Below are 25,461 nucleotides of genomic sequence, written 5' to 3'. Positions count from 1 at the left end.
CCCTTCTTCCCCCCCTCCCTCCCTCCCTTCTTCCCCCCTCCCTCCCTCCCTTCTTCCCCTCCTCCCTTCTTCCCCCCCCCCTCCCTTCTTCCCCCCCCTCCCTTCTTCCCCCCTCCCTTCTTCCCCCCCTCCCTTCTTCCCCCCCTCCCTTCTTCCCCCCCTCCTCTCTTCTTCCCCCCCTCCCTCCCCTTCTTCCCCCTCCCTCCCTTCTTCCCCCCTCCCTCCCTTCTTCCCCCCTCCCTCCCTTCTTCCCCCCTCCCTCCCTTCTTCCCCCCTCCCTCCCTCCCTTCTTCCCCCCTCCCTCCTTCCCTTCTTCCCCCCCTCCCTCCCTCCCTTCTTCCCCCCTCCCTTCTTCCCCCCCTCCCTCCCTCCCTTCTTCCCCCCTCCCTTCTTCCCCCCCTCCCTTCTTCCCCCCCTCCCTCCCTCCCTTCTTCCCCCCCCTCCCTCCCTCCCTTCTTCCCCCCTCCCTCCCTTCTTCCCCCCCTCCCTCTCTCCCTTCTTCCCCCCCTCCCTCCCTCCCTTCTTCCCCCCCTCCCTCCCTCCCTTCTTCCCCCCCTCCCTTCTTCCCCCCCTCCCTCCCTCCCTTCTTCCCCCCTCCCTTCTTCCCCCCCCTCCCTTCTTCCCCCCCCTCCCTCCCTCCCTTCTTCCCCCCCCTCCCTCCCTTCTTCCCCCCCTCCCTCCCTTCTTCCCCCCCTCCCTCCCTCCCTTCTTCCCCCCCTCCCTCCCTCCCTTCTTCCCCCCCTCCCTCCCTCCCTTCTTCCCCCCCTCCCTCCCTCCCTCTTCCCCCCCTCCCTCTCTCCCTTCTTCCCCCCCTCCCTCTCTCCCTTCTTCCCCCCCTCCCTCCCTCCCTTCTTCCCCCCTCCCTCCCTCCCTTCTTCCCCCCCTCCCTCCCTCCCTTCTTCCCCCCCTCCCTCCCTCCCTTCTTCCCCCCCTCCCTCCCTCCCTTCTTCCCCCCCCCCCTCCCTCCCTTCCCCCCCCCTCCCTCCCTTCCCCCCCTCCCTCCCTTCCCCTCCCTCCCTCCCTCCCTCCCTCCCCTCTCTCCCTCCCTCCCTCCCCTCTCTCCCTCCCTCCCTCCCCTCCCTCCCTCCCTCCCCTCTCTCCCTTCCTCCTTCCCCTCTCTCCCTCCCTCCCTCCTTCCCCTCTCTCCCTCCCTCCTTCCCCTCTCTCCCTCCATCCTTCCCCCCCCACGCTGTCAGAAACACAGACATTGACAGACAGAAAGTGAGAGACACACAGACAGACAGAGAGATAGAGACACTGACAGAGACAAACTGGGGGGGTTCCAGCGCGCTGTTGGAGCACTCCCGGTGCTGCAGTCGGTAAGTAGAAAATGTTTATTTATTGATTTAAAAAAAACATTTTTTTGATTGATTTATTGGTTGATTTATTGATGTATTTATCATTTATTATTGATGATGGCTCTTTATTTGTAAAACTGAAGTGTTTAATGTTTGTAAACTTCCCTTTAAACCCCCCCCCCCCCCATTCCCTACGCCTGATTTGTAACCTACGCCTGACTTTCTAAGTGTAGACAAGGTTTTTGAGTGTACAAAAATCTACACTTACTCCAAACTAACTTAGAATGGAGTATGTTTTCACTGCCTAAACTTTCAAAACGAGTGTAAGTGGCCGGACACGCCCCCTTTTGGAAAAAAAATCTGTTCCAAACTGAAACTGTTCTAACTGACTAGAACTGGAGCAAACTAAATGCCGAGAATTGCAATTTCTAAGATACTCCATTCTAAACCAGTTGCTCCAAAAAAACAGGAGCAACTCAGGCTGAAACTTGGCCCCAATGTCACCAGATTAAGTTTTCAGAATTGGTGATGTGATTACCTAATTTCTCTATGTATCCTTATGTGACAGGAAACAGCTGCATGTTTTTTTTAAACACACAAAAATTAAAGTATTGGCCCATAATTTACTGTCAAAATAACGTTAAGGCTAACAACACTCGCCGTTATTTATGAGGAAATGCTACAGCAACTTCAGGAGAGGGCAGATGTGTGGTTAAACGTGGAAATCCCAAAGTTGCTGAATGAGTTGAGCCGCTCCACCTTTTGCTTCATGAAAACGGCATCTCACTGTTTGTCTCACCAGTGAAATGTTTTGAATGGGGTGAATTTCCTGTAATTATACAGTAGATACAAACTAAACTGGGCACAGAAAGTTAAGTCTTGTCCATTCCAGTCGAAGTACCCTTTAAACGACATAGTAAGTGTTAATTACTGCCAGTCAACCTCTCTGGCACTGAAAATTAACTATTACAAGCATGGAGTCTCATTCCTTTAGGTTTTAATTTTGTTGGAGATTTTAAAATTGTCAAATTTTAAATTATTATTTTTACTTTTCCTTTGTCTCTCTCTTTCTCTCTCATCCAATCTTTCTCTTTCTGTACCTGATTTGACATTGGATTCACCCAGTCTAACTTAGACTTCATTTTCAGTCCCTGCATTGTTACTTTCACTATCCTTCAATCTGATTGGTTAAGGAGATATAAAGTTGCTTGCCCTGTTCATTCAGATCCCAGATGCCTGGTTTACCTTGTTGCAATGTTGTCAGCTCACACTTTCAGCAACTTGCCACGCACAAAGTTTAAAAACCTAAATGTGCAAGAGCAAGTCTAACTAACGGCAGACACAGTTAGATGCCCTGCCACAGCAAATTATGGCAAATTATATTTAAGAAACATAAGGAATAGAACGAGGTCATATGGGGCCTCGAGCCTGTTCCGCCATTCAATAAGATCATGACTGATCTTGGACCTCAACTCCATTTTCCTGCCTGATCCCCATATCCTTTGATTCCCTTAAGAGTTCAAAACTCTATTAATCTCAGCCTGACTGAGCTTCCACAACCCTCTGAGGAAGAGATTTTGCCTCAACTTCCATTAAAATCTTTGTGAACTGATTTGTGCTTTTTAAAAAAAACTCATTTTCAGCTTTCTTTGTGAAACATTTTGCTTTTAAACTTGCTACAATACTTCTGAGTTATCTAAATTTGCAAAATAGGTCTTGTTGCAACTCAAAAGAATTCCCAAAGTGCCTGATTTGGCAGTTCCTATTTTTTGTATTTTGAAGTTCTGTTATTATCACCTTTTGAGCTCCTTGCATCTCCATTCAAACTGCAGAGGATGAACCAAACCCTGGCACTCCGATAGTTATTAGAATTTATAATGAGCAACATGTGATTTCCCTTGCATTCAAAATGCTCTCATCTCAAATGTCCCTGTGTACCAATGCACTGTGCACAGAATAGTCAAGAGTTCATGCCTGGAAATTTCCTGCAAGGCGAGTCCTGATTTTCACACACCCTTGGGCAATGTTCCCTCTAATTTTATATGGGTGTGCGGCCCATTTCAAGATTCTGCACTTCCGCGGTTTTTCCCATTGTAAAGCTGGCAAGTGGCCTTGCAAGTTCCTCCACACCACTGCCATGCAGCTTAACGGGAACAGTGTCCTTGGGGAATATGACAAGAGACAGGTGGAGAGACAAATCTACCGCGATTCTTTGGTACACCTTCTTGTATCTAGTTACACAGCACAGTGCATTGACATAGCTTCACATTCTCTTTTTTTTTTTTAGCCAGGGATTGGAATCTGTTACCTCAATATTTTGCTTCAGCCGAAAGCAGAGTTAAACTAGAAAGTAAAAGTTATTTCAAATAACCGCATTTCTAGATGTACTTCTGACAATTACTTTAATGACTATTTGAAACTATACATATACTATCAGACACCTGTATTATAAAAACTTTATGTACATGTGCATTTCCTGCCCATCACACTTCAGATCTCATTCATGTCACACAATGTCTAATAGAAATTTCTGTGCACCTTTTATTTTGGTGCAGCAGTGTTATTGTAGTACTCGGAAGGTAAAAATTGGGGTGTAGCCGCATTGTTGTTTCTGCAAAACAAGTCCTTTAATAGAGATGGGAAGATAAGTTACATTTCTGCAGTTAAACGTAAGACACACGTGAAATGGTTCTGTTTTTGCCTACAGACCAGACCACCACCTCCTCCAACAAAGCCATTGCCAGAACTGAAGAATAAACAGGTAGGTTGATCACTCGGAGTTACTACTTTAAAGCTGACATGCAATGGTGACCATCTGCTGCTGCACTTGCTTCCCTTTGATTGGAGTTCTGCTCATTCCCAGGATAGCACTGTCAACTGGATATAGTAGCCTAGACCACTCTGTGGGATAATGATCCTCTTAAAACAGTGAGCCAGACTGAAAACTCAGAAACCCATCCAGTGATGTTTCTCCAATAGTAACGAGATTCAGCCTCAAAGACGCATAATCGTTCATTAATTAATTAGAAATTAATTTTCATTTTCGCCATGTTTTTCAACTGTTCTCAGAAGTCTTTTGCTGTAAATTGAATCCATTCAAAAATCACTCCAAAGAAAAATAAACTTTGTGTGCATATATATGCATGTCTTCATGTGTGCATTTCTATAAGTCTGTGCACACATGCAGACATTTATGTACAAAATTGTTTGCATGAGTATAAAACCTATTTGTACACATGACTGTGTAAATATACATTTTACACAATGTGTTTATGCAGAGTTGAATTACCTGCCAATATCCAGTCTTTAAAACTTCAGCCGAGCTAGACACAATACGCTCTTAAAATTCATCACAAGCTGAATCTGTAATTTAAACTCAAAATGCTGCAGTTTCAAAACTTAATACCAGAATGAATTTTTGTTGTAAAATTTTTGAAAAACTGTTCAGTTAAACTATTGGTATGAACTAAACGATGCAATTAGCAGAACAAGGAAAGGAAGTGATTGTGGTTTTGACAAGATGACAAAAATAAGCTTTTATTTTCCAGGTAGTAAAGCCTACTTCTCAGCCTCCACTACCTCCCATGAAACCAGGCTTTCCAGCTGCATCCTCCAAACAAATGCAGGTAAGCCTCCAGCTTAAGCAAAAACACTGCCAGCGCTGCCTCTATAAACCAGCACTGGCCCAATTCTGAAGCCACACTCAGATTTTATAATGGGGGAGTTATTATTTTTTTTATGTTCCACTTTTAATTTACAGTTGATTTTTACAAGGTAGCACCATTTATATCAGACACTTCAATCTTTGGTCTGAGACATATAGTAAGTATTTTTTAATCTAGTTTAGGCATGATGGCTATCATTTAAAATCGAGTCACAGTACATAGACCAGTTTCAATTAAATGCCATGTTTCTAATCTAAATGTTGCACTGCTTAGTAGCTTGTCTCCAAGATACGATGCTTGAGAGAGGAACAAAGCCACATCAGTCGAACATAAACAACACTGTTATTAGTTCAGTTGTGTGTATGATCGAAAACTCCTTTTTCAATTGAATTATCAATATTTTAAATCCAAAAAGTCTTTTAAGCTGTTTTATGGGCATTTAAGCAAGTTGAGTTGTTCAAATCAGTGAGAATCAGTTTGGAACCATCAAGGGTTTGGTTACACCATTATCATTCCCACACTAGTGAAAATAATAAGAAAATAATCACTGTCTATATACATGTTAATTCAAAAGAATAGTAATTTAGTGAAGACAGAGATTGTGATCATTGGTTTTCTTTTTGAGAAGCTACATAGTAACTTCTAGAAATAAATGTTTTTTATTCAGTTGTTTATCTATAACATTAGAAATCACGGGGGCCATTTTAATTATCGGGCGGCCTGCACAGGCCAGCCATCCAATCCCTCTGGCAGGAGGTCATGTCCATTTTGAGAGCAGGGCCTCATTATCATGCCGCCAGTGAGCTGCACTTTCCAAACGGGTACTGGGCTGCAGCTCGCGGGCTCTGGGCTGGTGTAATACTGGGTGCCGGAGAGGACAACCCGAACGGCAGGAGGTTGTAACGGAGGGGGTAGGGGGAGATGTACAGGGCCAGATTGTCATTTGGAGACATTTGAATGTATCCAAGAAAGAAAGAAAAGCTGATGTGTCTGAAGGACAAAATAAAGTTAACACACACAGTGTACAAACTGATAAATGTATTGCTCTAAGTCTGATATATTGTGTCATCATGACTAAACACCAATATAATCATCTTCTTGCTAGGTTGGTTTCAAGCCAAAAGTGGCATTAAAGCCACCAAATCAGCACAGATGAAGAGGAAATGTGTATCAACATCATTGCATTACAGAGGCACAGCTGTGGAGCTGCGAGAGTTGCTGTCTTTTTGCTGGCATGTCAGGAAGAAGATAAAAATATATCTTTTGGATTCTTGCCATACAAGTTTATGCAATTCTAAGAGGGAGGCAAAAACATAAACACAGTACAAGGCAGTAAACCAAATAACAGAAAACCAAATAAAGAAAAACGAAACATCTCCAGCAATGCTGATTCCATTGTACTGTTGCTTTGGTACTATTAAGGACATTTTTTTTTCCTGATTTTTGTTTTATTATATATATTAAAATGATTCTGCTGCAAACAGTGCTGAGATACAATTTGTGAAATAACTCTTCTATTAACAAAGGAATCATTTTGAAAAAACAAAGCGGAGAAATTGAATAAAGTATTACATTTGCCTGGCATGACTTGGTCTTACAGAAAGTGCTACGCTTGGGTGTGAATCAGGAAGCTCATTTTCCAGATCGCTTTCCTGGATTTTTCATAGAACATCTCTGCGTAGCTGCACCACTGAATCTGAATTGAGGAAAATGAATGAACAGTCTCACAGATCCCATTTATGGTCACTGGCTTCAGGCTAGATGGCTCATGTGGAGAAAAAGACCAGTATGTCATCTACCAGTGCTTTTGTCCATTTGTATGCAGATGTAATGGGCCAAATGGCCTGTTTCCGTGCAGTACCATATTATGATTCAATGAACTTGGTCACAATCTAAACTCTGTCTGCCATTAAAACTATCCAAATTATGTTCCAATTAGCACAAATGGAAACCAGCCCAATGTCCGAGTGCTGCCTCTTATTGGAACTGATTTACGTGTACATCAGTGTGAACTTGCATTCAATGCCCCAGGATTTAAGTCACCCTCTCAATACTGTACTACTTGCAGGATTTGTCGTACCATTTTCTCTTCTCACCAATACTGCACCATTCCATTTAAAAACAGTAACATTGTATATGGACAAAAAATTATTTTAAAAAAACACAACGAACAAACGTAAATTGGTATGCTTGCATGGATTTGGTTACTGAACTTGGATTACAGCCCCAAGCCCATGAATTAACACATTAACCAATCCTAAATAAGCAAATGCAGATCAGTTTAGATATAGGCTGAGTTTAGACCTCATCACTAAAATGTACATTATTTCCCATCAACTTCAACCTTGTGCCTTAACACAAATCACAGAATCATGACAAATGCTTGAAATATGAATTTAAATGGAATAAAATGTATTTATAATTCTACTTGTATGTCATCCACCAGTGCTTTTGTCCATTTGTTGCAAGGAACACATTTTTATTGATCTGCTTTTGTCTGTATAGATTTCTTTTTGAAAGATGTGAGATAAATAGTTGAAATCAAAATTCGTGTCCATTAAAGTTCAGATTTTTAGGTTGGCTTTCACAAGTAAACATGGGTTTCAAAGAAATCTGAAATCCAACCAAAATAAATTTCAGGGGGGAAATAAATTTCAGTATCTGGTGCAAAAACCAGTAACTGAAATTTTGCTTGAATTACTTTAGTTTTTAATTTAACAAAATTTGAAGGTTAGCAGGAGGAAAGTAATGTCAATTTCTGAATTGATCTAGTATTTTTGCTAGCTAATGACGCAGATAGAAAACTTATGATGGGAACATAAAACGTTCTTTCAGACATTTCCATGGTGCTTGTAATTAAAGGCATTCTTTTCCAGTACATCAAAGGTGGTGGTGGGGAGGTCAAGCCTCCCCATAATTTGCTTTAAATAAACACCATTTTGATTGGACTCAGAAACAGAATCACTGCAAACAAATTTTTAAAAAAATATATGAATATTCTCAATTGAAAGCTAATAAGAGTATCTTCCCACCTAGGGGCTTTTGACTGTCCCTATTGGTAGAAATTATCTGTTGCACAGAATTAAAGTTTGTCTTTTTTAACTCTTCTCTACTGCCATTTTAATCAGTGCCAAGAACTTACCGATGATTGTATGTTGTGAAAGGTTAATCAGATTCTCTCATGATTTCTATCCAAATTTGGTGAATTGTGATGTCAATTATTATCTAGGTTTAGCATTTGATTTTAAATCCATTGTGCCTAATCCCACGGACATGTCCGTAATTTAATTGTATGCACTTTTTCAGCTGGACTGAACGAACATTTGTCGGTGTGAAATGGGTTATTTATTTTCTTTAGCAAATAAATACTGTACTTTATTGCAAGAATGCATTGCAATTTGTTTTGAGAAGTATATTATTTCTGTTTGTTTGCTTCATGAGTACACAGAAGTATGATTGAACTCAAACTATTGAGGTGTTTCTTTAAAAAAATGATTAGTGCTATTTAAAATTCTAAAGTCATATTCAGGGAAACAAAGTTATTTGAATTTTAGGTCATTTTAAATCTAATTTTCCATTTCAGAATATTTAATACTATGATTGTAATGTTTTCATTCACAGTTCAGGAATGTCAGTACATTGAGTTATCCTTTCAGGCTACCACCAGCACCAAAAACAAGAGGTGTCGCCTATGATTTCTAAATTAAAAGTATTCTGCAACCTCTTCCCTCCTCCTGTAGGTGTAACTCACATTAAGGTACATTTTCAAGGGCACCGGGGACTTTTGGAGCCTCCTACAACTGGTCAATCTTCATGTGGGACAAAATATCTTATTCTACACAGAATCCAGAATACATAATAAATCCAACTGTGGTGATAATTAAATGACTCATGGGCGATTTCTCCAGAAGTTACAAACAGATTTACGTATTTATGAAAATGAAGTACACTTTGATTACACTGAGCTTTGAGGAGTGTACATAGGTGCCTTTACCTTTGTTATCACAGATGTGTTTGGGGCAGTGCATATTTAGCAGACGGAACAATTTATTTAAGTCTTGGTCCATGGGGTACTGACTGACTAAGCTGGAACAAGGGGTTCGTGTCTTTTCCTAGTTTTGGGTGGGTCAGTGTTACTGGCTTATTCACCCCACCTAGGTGTTTGTTCCCTCTTCATGGCAGATGATGTGGTCTTGAATGCTGAGCTTGTGTTGCATGATGTTTGGCATAGTTTTCTTAGATGGATTGTTAATCATTAAGCTTTTCCTTTTTTGTCTGTTAAAGCTCATCAGGGTGGGGAATAAGCAGCTGAAAGCACGGCTGCCAATAGTGGAGCGATGAAAATCGGGGATGCACAAGAGGCCAAAATTGGAGGAATGTGGAGTTCTCAAATGGTTGTAGGGCTGGAGGAGGCCACAGAGATGGAGAGGGAAGAGGGAGGGATTTGAACACAAGGATGAGTATTTTTAAATTGAGGCATTGCTGGAAGGAGAGCCAATGTAGATCACTGAACATAGGTGATGGGTGAACGGGACTTGGTACGAATTAGGATATGGGCAGCAGCGTTTTGGATGAGCTCAAGTTTGCGGAAGATGAAAGATGGGAGGCTGGCCAGGAGAATGTTGGAATAGTCACATCTGGAGGTAACAATGACATGGTTGAGGGTTTCAGCAGCAGATGAGATTAGGTGGGGCGGAAACAGGCGACGTTGTGGAGAAGTTTTTACCATAAAACTTATACCATAAAAATTAATTCAATAAAACAGAAAATACAATGAAGGTCTTGGTGAGAATAAATTAAATAACGCTCGGAATAATTGCAATAAAACACCAGAAAAGTGACATAATTTGAAGAGAGACTGAGCAACCGCACTTGCAGGTAGCTTACGTATAAGGCTATGCATTGGGGGGTAGGGTCATTATTATGGGCAGCAATGCGTTCGGGCGGAGGAATCGTTAAAGGAGATTTGGCGTATTGTACTTGCACGTGCAGCTCACAAAATCCGGCCATATTTTGGGCTGTGCATTTGATTTGCATATGTATCTGGGTGTAAATATACAGGAAATTCCAGGGCGTGAAGTATAAATCAAGTTTAACGACCTTCACTGACTCCAGGACAAAGCCAAGTGAAGCTATCATCTCTTTGGTGCAGTTTGTGATAGGCCATGACTCTGATTTTGGGCTGCTTTTACAGTGTAATTGCACTACTGCAGAAAGTGATTGATTTGCATTGATGCTACAGTAGTAATGTAACTGTACTCTGTAGCATCTATACAAAGAGCAGCCACAAAATCTTATGAGACCCTGATTGCATGGAAGTAAATGTACGCCCTTTGAATGTGAGGTCACATAATAACTTGGCTTGATCGAATTTCTTTGCCTAAACACACCCCTAACCTGTCCTATCCTATTCTGTCCAATTTTGGACTGACAACTCTATTAAAGATTTGTGAACAGTAAGTGTGAGACTTATGAACAAAACCATTTAAAACGATGGAGCTATTTTAAGACTGGTTAAATCAAGATAAGTTATTTGTAAACCAAAATGAGTAAATTTCAATCCTAATAATTTGACACTTGTTGATTCTGTTTATAATGACGTGTGAATGAGAGCTATGAAGAAAACGACTTGGATTTATATAACACCTTTTATGACCACTGGGACGCCCCAAAGTGCTTTACAGCTAATGAAGTACTTTTCAAGTGTAGTCATTGTTGTAATGTAGGAAACGCGAGAGCCAATTTGTGCACAGCAAGCTCCCACAAAACAGTAATATGATAATGACTAGATGATCTGCTTTAGTGATGTTGAATGAGGGATAAATATTGGCCAGGACACTGGGGATAACTCCCCTGCTCTTCTTCAAAATAGTGCCATGAAGACTTTTATGTCCATCTGAGAGAGAGCAGAATGGGTCTCGGTTTATCGTCCCATCCGAAAGATGGCACCTCCGACAGGGCAGCACTCCCTCAGCACTGCACTAGAGTGTCAGCCTAGATTTTTTTTTTGTGCTCAAGTCCCTGGAGTGGGACTTGAACCAACAACCATCTGAGTATAGGAAAGGGAGATCTTACTACAGTTGTACAAGGCCTTGTTGAGGCCACACCTTGATTATTGTGTTCAATTTTGGTCCCCTAATCTGAGGAAGAACATTCTTGCTATTAAGGGAGTGCAGCGAAGGTTCACCAGACTGATTCCCGGGATGGCCGGACTGACATATGAGGAGAGACTGGATCGACTGGGCTTATATTTACTGGAATTTAGAAGAATGAGAGGGGATCTCATAGAAACATACAAAATTCTGATAGGACTGGACAGGTTAGATGCAGGAAGAATGTTCCCGTTGCTGGGGAAGTCCAGAACCAAGGGTCACAGTCTAAGGATAAGGTGCAAGACATTTAGGAATGAGGAGAAACTTCTTCACTCAGAGAGTTGTTAACCTGTGGAATTCCCTACCTCAGGGAGTTGATACTAGTTCATTAGATATATTCAAAAGGGAGTTAGATGTGGCCCTTACGGGATCAAGGAGTATGGAGAGAAAGCCGGAAAGGGGTACTGAGGTGAATGATAAGCCATGATCTTATTGAATGGTGGTGCAGGCTCGAAGGGCCGAATGGCCTACTGCATCTATTTTCAATGTTTCTATGACTGAGGCGAGTGTGCTACCCAGCTAATGTAAAATGATTATAAGAGGTTGAACACTAAACGGCTAGCAAAGGTGTTTCTGCAAATACTTGGAGGGGGAGGGGGGGCTACAGTGGTGCAATACAGTGGTGCTGCCGCTGGCTTGGCTCGTTCAGCGCGCCTTTTGCTCTTCTTCGCACACCGTCCGTTCACCTTTCGGCGGTAACCAAGCAACGCGCTGCAAACACAAACCGCCTGCGGCCCGAGCTGCGAAGCTAACGGGTGAAAAAAAAAATCCCACCGTCGTCGGCAACCGCCACACATTACCTCACCTCACCTCCTCCGCGCACCACCGAGGAGCGCTGGCCATGAGCGCCAAGCTGAGCGACGACGCCTTGCAGGAGCTGTACGCTTGGATCGACGGGATCCCGCTCTCCAGGCCCAAGCGGAACATGGCGAGGGACTTCAGCGACGGAGGTAGCCAGCAGCGCTGTGTGTGTGTGGGGTGGGGCGCAGGCGCAGTTTGACGGGCGCGAGCCGTTAACGGCCGCTCGGGGAACGCGGGAGACCATGGGCGCTCGAGCGCAGTGCCGCCCCGTGCCCTCACACACTCACCCATTCAACCCCTGCATTGACCCCCCCCCTGGCAATTGTGCTGCAAAAATGGGTGCAACTGAATCCTCGCCAGCTCGGGGCGCTTGTCGTACGGTAAGCATAGTGGTCACGTCAGCTGGCGCGCCGGAGGCGGTGTTGGACCTCGTCGTCGACGTCTGCCCTTGCTTGACAGTAGGCTCCCGAGGTATCGAAAATGGTCCACGTAGTCCAAGGCCGCGCCGTACATTTTGATGATGGTAGGGGGCGTGCGGGGGCAGGTTGGTGAAGGACCTTTGTCTTACGGATGTTTAGCGTAAGGCCCCTGCTTTCGTACGCCTCGGTGACGGTTTTGACGATGGCTTGGAGTTCGGCCTCTGAGTGTGCGCAGACGCAAGCGTCGTCCGCGGACTGTAGCTCGATGACCGAGGATGGGTTGACCTTGGATCTGGCCTGGAGGTGACGAAGGTTGAACAGGTTCCCATTGGTTCTATACTTTAGTTCCACTCCAGCGGGGAGCTTGTTGAGCGTGAGATGGAGCATTGCAGCAAGGAAGATCGAGAAAAGCATCCGTCAGTGTGCCAGCACAGCCTTCGGTCGTCTGAGGAAACATAGAAACATAGAAAATAGGTGCAGGAGCAGGCCATTCGGCCCTTCGAGCCTGCACCACCATTTAATATGATCATGGTTGATCATGCACTTCAGTATCCCATTCCTGCTTTCTCTCCATACCCCTTGATCCCTTTAGCCGTAAGGGCTACTTCTAACTCCTTTTTGAATATATCTAACGAACTGGACTCAACAATTTTCTGTGGTAGAGAATTCCACAGGTTCACAACTCTCTGAGTGAAGAAGTTTCTCCTCATCTCGGTCCTAAATAGCTTACCCCTTATCCTTAGACTGTGACCCCTGGTTCTGGACTTCCCCAACATCGGGAACATTCTTCCTGCATCTAACCTGTCCAATCCCGTCAGAATTTTATATGTTTCTATGAGATCCCCTCTCATTCTTCTAAATTCCACTGAGTATAAGCCTAGTTGATCCAGTCTTTCTTCAGTCCTGTCATCCCAGGAATCAGTCTGGTGAACCTTCGCTGCACTCCCTCAATAGCAAGAATGTCCTTCCTCAGATTAGGAGACCAAAACTGTACACAATATTCAAGGTGTGGCCTCACCAAAGTCCTGTACAACTGTAGTACGACTTCCCTGCTCCTATAGGAAGAGAGTGTTTGAAGACCAGGATCTCCAATCTGGCAACAAGCTTATGGTCTACAGGACAGTAGTGGTACCTGCCCTCCTATATAGCTCAGAGATGTGGACCATATACAGCACACATCTCAAAGCGCTGAAGAAGTATCACCAACGCTACCTCCACAAGATCCTGCAAATCCACTGGGAGGATAGACGCACCAACGTCAGTGTTCTCGCTCAGGCCAACATCCCCAACATCGAAGCACTGATCAGGCTCGACCAACTCCATTGGGCGGGCCATATCATCCACATGCCAGACACGAGACCCCCTAAGCAAACGCTCTGCTCAGAAGTCCTACATGGCAAGCAAGCCCCAGGTGGGCAGAGGAAATATTTCAAGGACACCCTCAAAGCCTCCTTAATAAGTGCAACATCCCCACCAGCACCTGGGAATCCCTGGCCAAAGACTGCCCAAAATGAAGGAAGAGCATCCGGGTGGGTGCTGAGCAGCTTGAGTCTCATCGCTGAGAGCATGCAGAAATCAAGCGTGCAGACAGAGGAAGGAGCGTGTGCCAAACCAGGCTCCCCACCCACCCTTCCTTCAAACACTGTCTTCCCCACCTGTGACAGAGACTGTAATTCCCGCATTGGACTGTACAGCCACCTGAGAACTCACTTTTAGAGTGGAAGCATGGCTAGAAAAAGTTTTGTACCTGAGGACTGGGAGAAATTTAGAATTCAACAGAGGAGGACTAAGGGTTTAATTAAGAGGGGGAAAATAGAGTACGAGAGGAAGCTTGCAGGGAACATAAAAACTGACTGCAAAAGCTTCTATAAATATGTGAAGAGAAAAAGATTAGTGAAGACAAATGTAGGTCCCTTGCAGTCGGATTCAGGTGAATTTATAATGGGGAACAAAGAAATGGCAGACTAATTGAACAAATACTTCGGTTCTGTCTTCACGAAAGAAGGCACGAATAACCTTCTGAATGTACTAGGGGCAGTGGGTCTAGTGAGAAGGAGGAACTGAAGGATATCCTTTTAGGCGGGAAATTGATGGGATTGAAGGCTGATAAATCTCCGGGGCCTGATAGTCTGCATCCCAGAATACTTAAGGAAGTGGCCCTAGAAATAGTGGATGCATTGGTGATCATTTTCCAACAGTCTATCGACTCTGGATCAGTTCCTATGGACTGGAAGGTAGCTAATGTAACACCACTTTTTAAAAAAGGAGGGAGAGAGAAAACGGGTAATTATAGACCGGTTAGCCTGACATCAGTAGTGGGAAAAATGTTGGAATCAATCATTAAGGATGAAATAGCAGTGCATTTGGAAAGCAGTGACAGGATCGGCCCAAGTCAGCATGGATTTATGAAAGGGAAATTATGCTTGACAAATCTTCTGGAATTTTTTGAGGATGTAACTAGCAGAGTGGACAAGGGAGAACCAGTGGATGTAGTGTATTTGGACTTTCAAAAGGCTTTTGACAAGAGATTGGTATGCAAAGTCAAAGCGCATGGTATTGGGGGTAATGTACTGACGTGGATAGAGAACTGGTTGGCAGACAGGAAGCAGAGAGTCGGAATAAATGGGTCCTTTTCAGAATGGCAGGCAGTGACTAGTGGAGTGCCGCAGGGCTCAGTGCTGGGACCCCAGCTCTTTACAATATACATTAACGATTTGGATGAAGGAATTGAGTGTAATATCTCCAAGTTTGCAGATGACACTAAACTGGGTGGCGGTGTGAGCTGTGAGAAGGACGCAAAGAGGCTGCAGGGTGACTTGGACAGGTTAGGTGAGTGGGCAAATGCATGGCAGATGCAGTATAATGTAGATAAATGTGAGGTTATCCATTTTGGGGGCAAAAACACGAAGGCAGAATATTATCTGAATGGTGGCAGATTAGGAAAAGGGTAGGTGCAACGAGACCTGGGTGTCATGGTTCATCAATCATTGAAGGTTGGCATGCAGGTACAACAGGGGGTGAAGAAGGCAAATGGAATGTTGGCCTTCATAGCTAGGGGGTTTAAGTATAGGAGCAGGGAGGTCTTACTGCAGTTGTACAGGGCCTTAGTGAGACCTCACTGGAATACTGTGTTCAGTTTTGGTCTCCTAATCTGAGGAAGGACGTTCTTGCTATTGAGGGAGTGCAGCGAAGGTTCACCAGACTAATTCCAGGGATGGCTGGACTGTCATATGAGGAGAGACTGGATCAACTGGGCCTTTATTCACTAGGGTTTAGAAGGATGAGAGGGGATCTCATAGAAACGTACAAGATTCTGACGGGACTGAACAGGTTAGATGCGGGAAGAATGTTCCCGATGTTGGGGAAGTCCAGAACCAAGGGACATAGTCTTAGGATAAGGGGTAGGCCATTTAGGACTGAGATGAGGAGGAACTTCTTCACTCAGAGAGTTGTTAACCTGTGGAATTCCCTGCCGCAGAGAGTTGATGAGGCCAGTTCATTGGATATATTCAAGAGGGAGTTAGATATGGCCCTTATGGCTAAGGGGATCAAGGGGTATGGAGAGAAAGCAGGAAAGAGATACTGAGGTGAATGATCAGCCATGATTTTATTGAATTGAGGTGCAGGCTCGAAGGGCCGATTGGCCTACTCCTGCACCTATTTTCTATGTTTCTATGTTTCCTCGATTCCAAGGAACTGCCTATGATGACGATAGTTATGTTACTGGACTAATAACCCAAAGGCCTGGACTAATAATCCAGAGACCTGAGTTCAAATCCCACCAAGGCAGCTGGGGAATTTAAATTCAATAACTTGTATTTATATAGCACCTTTAACGACGGGAGTATTATGAGATAAAAATTTGTCACTGAGCCACATAATAAGAACAACTTGTATTTATATAACACCTTTAACGTAGTAAAACGTCCCAAGGCGCTTCACAGTAGAGTTATAAGACAAAACAAATAAATTTGACACCGAGTCACATAAAGAGAAATTAGGGCAAGTGAACAACAGCTTGGTCAAAAAGGTAGGTTTTAAGGAGCGTCTTGAAGGAGGAAAGAGAGGTAGAGAGACGGAAAGGTTTAGGCAAGGAGTTCCAGAGCTTTGGGCCTCAGCAGCTGAAGTCACGGCCACCAATGATTAATTGATTATAATCAGGGATGCTCAAGAAGTTGGAATTTGAGGAGTGCCAACATCTTGGGGGGGGTTGTGAGGCTGAAAGAGATTACAGAGATAGGAAGGATTGAGGCCATGGAGGGATTCAAAAACAAGGATGAGAATTTTGAAATTGCTACAAACAAATTCAGTTAATTAAATAAATCTGGAATTAAAAAGCTACTATCGTAATGGTGACCATGATTGTCGTAAAAACCCATCTGGTTCACAAATGTCCTTAAGGGAAGGAAATCTGCCGTCCTTACTCGGTCTGGCCTATACGTGACTCGAGGCCCACAGCAATGTGGTTGACTCACAGCTGCCCTCTGAAATGGCCCAGCAAGCTACTTGGTTGTGCCGAACCGCTACGACAAAGTCAGCACTGTGGGAGTACCTTCACCACACGGACTGCAGCGGTTGAAGAAGGCGACTCATCAACACCGAGGGCAACTAGGGATGGGCAATAAATGCCGGCCTTGCCAGTGACGTCCACATCCCGTGAACAAATAAGTAAAATGAAAGATGATTAAAGAATTCAGTAGAGAGAAACTATATGGAGAGTGGCTCAGTGGACAGCACTCTCATCTCTGAGTCACTCCACCTTTCTTTCCTACATTACAACAGTGACTACACTCCAAAAGTGCTTCATTGCCTGTAAACGCTTTGAGATGTCTGGTGGTCATGAAAGGCACTATCTTAATGCAAGTCTTTCTTCCTCCTTTAAAACACTCCTTAAAACCTACCTCTTCAACTAAGCTTTTGGTCACTTGCCCTAATATCTCCTTATGTGGCTGGGTGTCGAATTTTGTTTGATAACGCTCCTGTGAAGCGCCTTGGGACGTTTTACTATATTAAAGGCACTATATAAATAAAAGTTGTTGTTGAGTTTGTGGTTGTGAGTTCAAGTCCCACGCCGGAGACTTGACTCAGTTGTCAGCACTCTTGCTGCTGAGTCAGGAGGTTGTGGGTTCAGGTCACACTCCAGATACTTGAGCACAAAAGTCTGGGCTGATCTCCAGTGCAGTGCTGAGGGAATGCTGCATTGTCAGAGGTGCCATCTTTTGGATGAGGCGTTACACCTGGCTGCCCTCTCAGGTGAACTTAAAAGATCCTGTGGCACTATTTCGAAAAAGAACAAAGGAGTTATCCCCAGTGTCTGGACGATATTTATTGCTCAATCAGCATCACTAAAACAGATTATCTGGTCATTATCACGTTGATGTTTGTGGGAGCTTGGCGAAGAAGTCGTGGCAAGTTGCTGCAGTGCATCTTGTAAATGGTACACACTGCAACCACGGTGCGCCGGTGGTGGAGGGAATGAATGTATAACTTGGTGGATGGGGTGCCACTCAAGCGGGCTGCATTGTCCTGGATGGTGTTGAGCTTCTTGAATGTTGTTGGAGCTGCACTCATCCAAGCAAGTGGAGAGTATTCCATCACGCTCCTGACTTGTACCTTATAGATGATGGAAAGGCTTTGAGGAGTCAGGAGGTGAGATACTCGCCACAGAATACCCAGCCTCTGAGCTGCTCTTGTAGCCACAGTATTTATGTGGCTGGTCCAGTTACGTTTCTGGTCAATGGTGACCCCCCAAGATGTTGATGTTGGGGTATTCGGCGATGATAATGCCGTTGAATGTCAAGAGGCGGTGGTTAGACTCTCACTTGTTGGAGATAGTTATTGCCTCTGAACCAAATAAAATTGCTGTTCACCAATTGCTCCCACGTATCCATCATTTGTTTTAAAATACACTTTGGAGTTGCCAGAGATAGCTTTATTCAGTTTTTGCTATCTCTTTCCCCCTTCATATTTATTCTTCACTAAATTCATAACCACATGCCAACGAATTGGAAGTTCCTGGATGTCTGTCTACCCTGATAACAACAGCAGGGAAGGAGAGGAAAGTGCAGAATGAAACAGCCTCCACCAAGTGTGAAGTATTCATTATAATAAATGGATGCATGGCAATGATTACCGAGCAGCGATCTTAACTCCGGCAAATAGGCAAATGCCGCATAAGCTTCAAAAAGATGCAAACGGCACAAGTTCAAAAATTTGGATATTTAAATTCTAAATATTACTCACAGATGTTTATAGAATACTAGTGATTCTCCCAGCATTGCCCACGATGAGTTGAAGTATATGCTGTTTTGTAAGGACAGCAATATTATCCTGTGTAACACATAACATATTTGCTGCTTAGAGATATATGGTCCAAACGCTGTTGCATCTTTTGAATTCCAGCCACCTTGAGATAAAGGCCAACATTCCATTCGCCTTTTTGATTAGATTTGTGAACAATAAGAGATATAGGAGGTCATTTTATGATTGTGCTGATGGCATGGAGCCTTGTCTGTTGGCAACACATTTTGGAAAATTATAGGCATAGTACTTGGAAAATTAGCCTTATTTAAGTTATTCATCTATATTCAGTAAAAAAAACATTTTTCACTATATCTATTTTAGAATTGTGGGAAATGAACATGCAAGAATGTGATAATTTTACAGAACTAACTTTGACAGAAGTTTTGATGAATTCATTTTATAATCTTCATATGACTGGGTAATGATTATTTTTAACTAACAAATCTCAATTGATGTTTTATTTATTTCTCTCCAGTAATGGTTGCTGAAGTGGTGAAGCACTTTTTGCCAAAACTGGTAGAAATACACAACTATATCCCAGCAAACTCTACCCAGCAAAAACTGAATAACTGGCAGATATTAAACAGGCAAGTGCACTGATATTTGATTCTTTATAGTTTGCTACAAACAGCGTTCTGCTTTACAGTGGAGCCCCCCTGTTGACCTTTCCAATTTGCCAATTAGAGTTGGATTTGGTAGTGGCAGAATTTCACTCTCACATAAAACCATCTTCTTTAATGAATATTTAAGAGGAACTACTTTGTGATCAAATCATTATGATATTGACCTTCCATGGCATTACTCACAGGGAGTCTGAGTTCTGGAGTATAGTTGTAATGATTAGCTACTAACTGGTCCTGTCCCTTTTACGGCCACTACACAGGCACTCTGTCTCTAGGAAAGTGGCTTAAATCAGTCTGGAGTTCAGTTGGGGCTGTTATAACTTTCTCTAGATTGGCAGCTGCTTGGTTCCTCTCCATGTTTTCTCAACAACCTCCCCAGGTTACCTCAAGTTCAGAAAAAACAGCAGGAAATAACTTTTTTCCTCTCTTTCCCCATATATTTTTTTAAGTTTGATGGCACTTTGCTGTTTGACAGCGTGATGCCTGGAGTGCGATGGCCACTCAAACTTTTAGGTAAGTAGCCAGTGCGGTTTAAAAATGGCAATAAAGCGTATACCATATATGCATGAAAATATATATTTAAAAGGAAAATATAGGAAGTTGACAATTTAAAAAAAGTAACATTTATTTGAAGGAAGTCTGCCCTTGTTTCCTGTGATGTGACGTGCTAAGACACTGGTATGTGCAACCTTGGCGGGGCCCAGGTACAGCAGAGGAGCGGGAAGGTCGAGGTGGATGAGCGGCAAGAGATCGTGACGGAGGTGCCCTGAATGATTGAGGCGGAGAAGCGGCGAGAGATCGAGGCAGAAATGCGGCAAATGATCGGGGAGGAGGAGTGGTGAAGATCGTGGCTAAGATTCGGTGAGTGATCGTGACGGAGGTGTGGCGAATGTTTGGTGTGGAGGAGTGGTGAGAGATTGTGGCAGAGGTACGGCGAATGTTTGTGGCGGAGGAGTGGCAAGAGATTGTGGCGGAGGCGTGGCAAATGAGGGTACGGGGCCCAGAAGAGCCGAGGGCCCATGGGCAGCACAGGCCAGCCCACACTGCAATATGTGTGCGCACTAGGTCTGTGCAGCAGAACAGGTCTCCAGTCGTCCTGGTTAACCCTTGCCACTGGATAAAGGCCTAGCTCTGTCAAGCCCGTGTGGTGGCTGATGTGCAATGGTCACCACATTTAAAAAAAATCCATGCACAGGCATCTTCCACCCCTGGAGTTCAGGACTGGAATATCGGGTCCTTCATTGAAACATCTGCAAACTCATCCCTTTTGATGTGGAAGCAAGTCATCCTCGTTCGAGGGACCACCTATGATGATAATGTGCCTGCAATTCCCCTTGTGGAGAACTACCAAGTAGCTGGTTGCAAAGCTGAATGGCAAAAGGCTGAGAGCAAGTAATTGCCCATCGATTTAATTTGGGAACTTAGATGAGAAACAAGGGGGCTCCACTACATTTGGTATTATTTCAGTATTTTGCTGTTTATACTTAATACCTGTTTTAACCCCTCACAGTATCCAGAGATAGCGTATAGATCATTTTCAGCTTGTGCTGATTTTCATAACACACTTACGACCATTTTACAAATTTTAAGTTTGTCTACTTTGAGATGGACAACTTAAACAAGAATATTCAATGTAATAAAGACACGAGTTTAACTGATTACTCCTGAAGAAATCGCTTCCCACCTTGTAGATATCAATCTGCATAATCATATTCATGGGGGTGTATGGTAACCCCTCTCAATGTATATGTATTGTACACAAGCACAATCTTTAATTCTAGTGGATCAGCCTAACTTCACATGGATGCAGCCATTATCCTGATATGTTCACTTAGTTGTCCTCTTGTAGATGTTTCCCCTGTTGCCTTTGTTCATTCTCTTTCTGTGTCTACTCTTTCCTCAATTTCTTCCTGCGCTCTTTTTCTAAATTCCTTCAGGTAAGTCAGCAGAGGAATCAAAACCAGGTAGTAGTGACCTGCACGGCCCTTTTGCACTCTGTATTTAGCAAATAAGTCACTATGAGAGCTTGCTGTCTATTTCTGAGGAAAAAAATGAAACACCTGGAAATAAAAGAATGAAAACAAACAAAAAGATATAAAAGGGAGTGGAAAAATTGAAGACATTAAATGATAGGATGGGAGAAGTAATTGTTAAGAAATCAAAAGTTGAGGAGAAAGATCCTCTATGGGAGGGAGTGGTGTAAAATTTACCATAGCACTAGAGCAGGTTTTGCCAGGTTGGCCAATGAGTTGTTTTGAAAGCACCCTCAGAGAAGTTGACATTATAGATAATGGCAGCTAAGGAAAATAAATACATATATGGTACTGGAATAACCAACACTATTTCTTCAGCCGGTTTAATCTGGACAGCACTTATCCATTCCACTTGTGGAAAATCAGGGCTAAAGTTACTTGGCTTCCACAGCGGGCAGACTAGAATCATAGAATCATAGAAATTTACAGCATGGAAAGAGGCCATTTTGGCCCATGGTGTCATAAGAACAGAAGAACAGAAGAATTAGGAACAGGAGTAGGCCATCTAGCCCCTCGAGCCTGCTCCGCCATTCAACAAGATCATGGCTGATCTGTCCGTGGACTCAGCTCCATTTACCCGCCCGCTCCCCATAACCCTTAATTCCCTTATTGGTTAAAAATCTATCTATCTGTGACGTGAATACATTCAATGAGCTAGCCTCAACTGCTTTCTTGGGCAGAGAATTCCACAGATTCACAACCCTCTGGGAGAAGAAATTCCTTCTCAACTCGTTTTTAAATTGGCTCCCCCGTATTTTAAGGCTGTGCCCCCTAGTTCTAGTCTCCCCGACCAGTGGAAACAACCTCTCTGCCTCTATCTTGTCTATCCCTTTCATTATTTTAAATGTTTCTATAAGATCACCCCTCATCCTTCTGAACTCCAACGAGTAAAGACCCAGTCTACTCAATCTATCATCATAAGGTAACCCCCTCATCTCCGGAATCAGCCTAGTGAATCGTCTCTGTACCCCCTCCAAAGTTAGTATATCCTTCCTTAAGTAAGGTGACCAAAACTGCATGCAGTACTCCAGGTACGGCCTCACCAATACCCTGTACAGTTGCAGCAGGACCTCCCTGCTTTTGTACTCCATCCCTCTCGCAATGAAGGCCAACATTCCATTCACCTTCCTGATTACCTGTTGCACCTGCAAACTAACTTTTTGGGATTCATGCACAAGGACCCCCAGGTCCCTCTGCACCGCAGCATGTTGTAATTTCTCCCCATTCAAATAATATTCCCTTTTGCTGTTTTTTTTCCCAAGGTGTATGACCTCACACTTTCCGACATTGTATTCCATCTGCCAAACCTTAGCCCATTCGCTAAACCTATCTAAATCTCTTTGCAGCCTCTCTGTGTCCTCTACACAACCCGCTTTCCCACTAATCTTTGTGTCATCTGCAAATTTTGTTACACTACACTCTGTCCCCTCTTCCAGGTCATCTATGTGTCCGCGCCGGCCGACAAAGAGCTATCCAGCCTAATCGCACTTTTCAGTTCTTGGTCTGTAGCCCTGTAGGTTACAGCAATTCAAGTGCACATCCAAGTACTTTTTAAATGTGGTGAGGGTTTCTGCCTCTACCACCCTTTCTGCCTTTGACTTGAGTGTTCTGAACTCCATTCTGCAGCATGCGACCTGCCACCACCTCAGTGAAACCCCAACGCTGCACGAGGTAGGCAAAACCATATAATAGCTCAAGAATAAAAAGGCTATGGGTGCGGATGGAATTCCTGCTGAGGCGCTAAAGTATGGCGGAGAGGCGCTGTTGGCACGGATACATGACCTCATCTCTCTCATTTGGAGGGAGGAGAGCATGCCGGGAGATCTCAGAGACGCAGTGATCGTGATCATCTTTAAAAAGGGGGACAAGTCCGACTGCGGCAACTACAGGGGACTCTCCCTGCTATCAGCCACTGGGGAGGCTGTTGCTAGAGTTCTCCTCAAATATCTTCTCCCTGTGGCTGAGGAGCTCCTCCCGGAATTACAGTGCGGATTTCGTCCCCTACAGAGCATAACGGACATGATCTTTGCAGTGCGACAGCTGCAGGAAAAATGCAGAGAGTAGCACCAGCCCTTTTATGGCCTTTTTCGATCTTACAAAGGCCTTTGACACTGTCAACTGTGAGGGCTTATAGAGCGTCTTCCTCCGTTTTGGATGCCCCCAAAAGTTTGTCAACATCCTTCGCCTGCTCCATGACGACATGCAGGCCGTGATCCATACCAGCGGTTCCATTACAGACCCAATCCACGTCCGGACCAGGGTCAAACAGGGCTGCTTCATCGCTCCAACCCTCTTCTCAATCTTCCTTGCTGTCATGCTCCACCTCACCGTCAACAATCTCCCCGCTGGAGTGGAACTAAACTACAGAACCAGTGGGAAGCTGTTTAACCTACGCCGCCTCCAGGCCAGATCCAAGATCACCCCAACCTCTGTCGTTGAGCTGCAGTACGCGGACGACGCCTGCCTCTGCGCACATTCTGAGGCTGAACTCCAGGATATAGTCGATGTATTCACCGAGGCATATGAAAGCATGGGCCTTACGCTTAACATCTGTAAGACAAAGGTCCTCCACCAGCCTGTCCTTGCCGCACAGCACTGCCCCCCAGTCATCAAGATTCACGGCGCAGCCCTCGACAATGTGGACCACTTCCCATACCTCGGGAGCCTTTTATCAACAAAAGCAGACATTGATGCGGAGATTCAACATCGCCTCCAGTGTGCCAAAGCAGCCTTTGGCCGCCTGAGGAAAAGAGTTTTCGAAGACCAGGCCCTCAAATCTAACACCAAGCTCATGATCTACAGGGCTGTAGTAATACCCGCCCTCCTGTATGGATCAGAGGTATGGATGATGTACAGAAGATACCTCAAGTCGCTGGAGATATATCACCAACGATGTCTCCGCAAGATCCTGCAAATCCCCTGGGAGGACAGGCGCACCAACATCAGTGTCCTCACCCAGGCTAACATTCCCAGCATTGAATCACTGACCACACTCAATCAGCTTTGCTGGGCAGGCCACATAGTTTGCATGCCAGACACGAGACTCCCTAAGCAATTGCTCTATGCAGAGCTCCTTCATGGCAAACAAGCCAAAGGTGGGCAGCAGAAATGTTACAAGGACACCCTCAAAGCCTCCCTGGTAAAGTGCGACATCACCACTGACCGAAGTCCCTGGCCGAAGACCGCCCTAGGTGGAGAAAGTGTATCCGGGAGGACGTTGAGCTCTTCGAATCTCAACGCCACGAGTGTGAAGAGATCAGGTGCAGGCAGTGGAAGGAGCTTCCAGCAAATCAATCCCACCTTCCCCCAAAGAATGTCTGTGCCACCTGTGACAGGGTCTGTGGCTCTCATATTGGACTGTTCAGCCACCAAAAGACTCACTTTAGGAGTGGAAGCAAGTCTTCCTCAATTCCGAGGTACTGCCTATGATGATGATGATTTCAGGCAGTGAGTTCCAGACACCCACCACCCTCTGGGTGAAGAAATTTCCCCTCAAATCCCCTCTAAACCTCCTACCAATTACTTTAAATCTATGCCCCCGGTTGTTGAGCCTTCTGCTAAGGGAAATAGGTCCTTCCTATCCACTCTATCTAGGCCCCTCATAATTCTTTAGACCTCAGACTAGCATAGAAACAGACTAGCTCTTCCTCATTTCTAAGATCAGGTGGAAGTTCATCTGGTTCTGATACAGTCCATTAATATCAAAACGCAAGCAGCAACTATATTAGATTTTTTTTTAAGTGGGTGAAACCCTTCCTAAAAGTTAAGTACAAATATAATTCAGGAAAGCATTTGTGGGAAGAGATGATATATAATTCAGAGGAAAAGAGCCATGCTCAGGTGCTCGAATTACACCTGTGGAGTGTGGGCTCTCGCTGATAACGAAATCTGTCACCTTGTAGAATTTTGGGCTAAGCCACAATTTGATGCACATGGCAACGATTTCAGTTGCCCATCTCTTCAGTACGGTTAACCCAGCCCCCATTAATGAAACTCATGGAAGGGGTCTGGAACATCAGTCAAGGTGAGTTAAGTCTAATTCATAAGTTCATGTGCACACCCCTCCCTTAAATTCCATTACTTCTTGGGATTGATGATACCTGTTCTGGTATACAGCCACTGATCAGTGAAATATTGGCCCTAGAAACAAATCCATTTGGGCAACAG

At 44.2% G+C, this 25,461-nt stretch overlaps 2 protein-coding genes across 6 annotated transcripts in view; both read left to right on the top strand.

Annotated features, from left to right (window-relative positions):
* adam8a (ADAM metallopeptidase domain 8a) overlaps positions 1–7,431 on the top strand; it is a 53,060-nt gene extending 45,629 nt beyond the window's left edge. For 3 of the 4 annotated variants that reach the window (XM_070865732.1, XM_070865729.1, XM_070865728.1), the window contains 3 exons: positions 4,006–4,063; positions 4,851–4,924; positions 6,069–7,431. In XM_070865732.1, coding sequence (XP_070721833.1) covers positions 4,006–4,063; positions 4,851–4,924; positions 6,069–6,119 — 183 coding nt within the window. In that variant the 3' untranslated portion in view covers positions 6,120–7,431. Of the gene's footprint in view, positions 1–4,005; positions 4,064–4,850; positions 4,925–6,068 lie in introns of those variants that run through there. The other variant, XM_070865731.1, reaches the window with a different exon arrangement.
* A 4,370-nt stretch (positions 7,432–11,801) lies between these two features.
* spef1 (sperm flagellar 1) overlaps positions 11,802–25,461 on the top strand; it is an 82,201-nt gene continuing 68,541 nt past the window's right edge. Inside the window, exons 1-2 of one of the 2 annotated variants that reach the window (XM_070865733.1) lie at positions 11,802–12,065; positions 19,114–19,225. In XM_070865733.1, the coding sequence (XP_070721834.1) occupies positions 11,957–12,065; positions 19,114–19,225 (221 nt within the window). In that variant the 5' untranslated portion in view covers positions 11,802–11,956. Of the gene's footprint in view, positions 12,066–12,122; positions 12,297–19,113; positions 19,226–25,461 lie in introns of those variants that run through there. The other variant, XM_070865734.1, reaches the window with a different exon arrangement.

The sequence above is a fragment of the Pristiophorus japonicus genome, chromosome 22 (assembly GCF_044704955.1).
Source record: "Pristiophorus japonicus isolate sPriJap1 chromosome 22, sPriJap1.hap1, whole genome shotgun sequence".
Taxonomy (NCBI): Eukaryota; Metazoa; Chordata; class Chondrichthyes; family Pristiophoridae; genus Pristiophorus; species Pristiophorus japonicus.
Note: the sequence above shows the minus strand (reverse complement) of the source record. Positions and strands in the feature narration are given on the sequence as shown.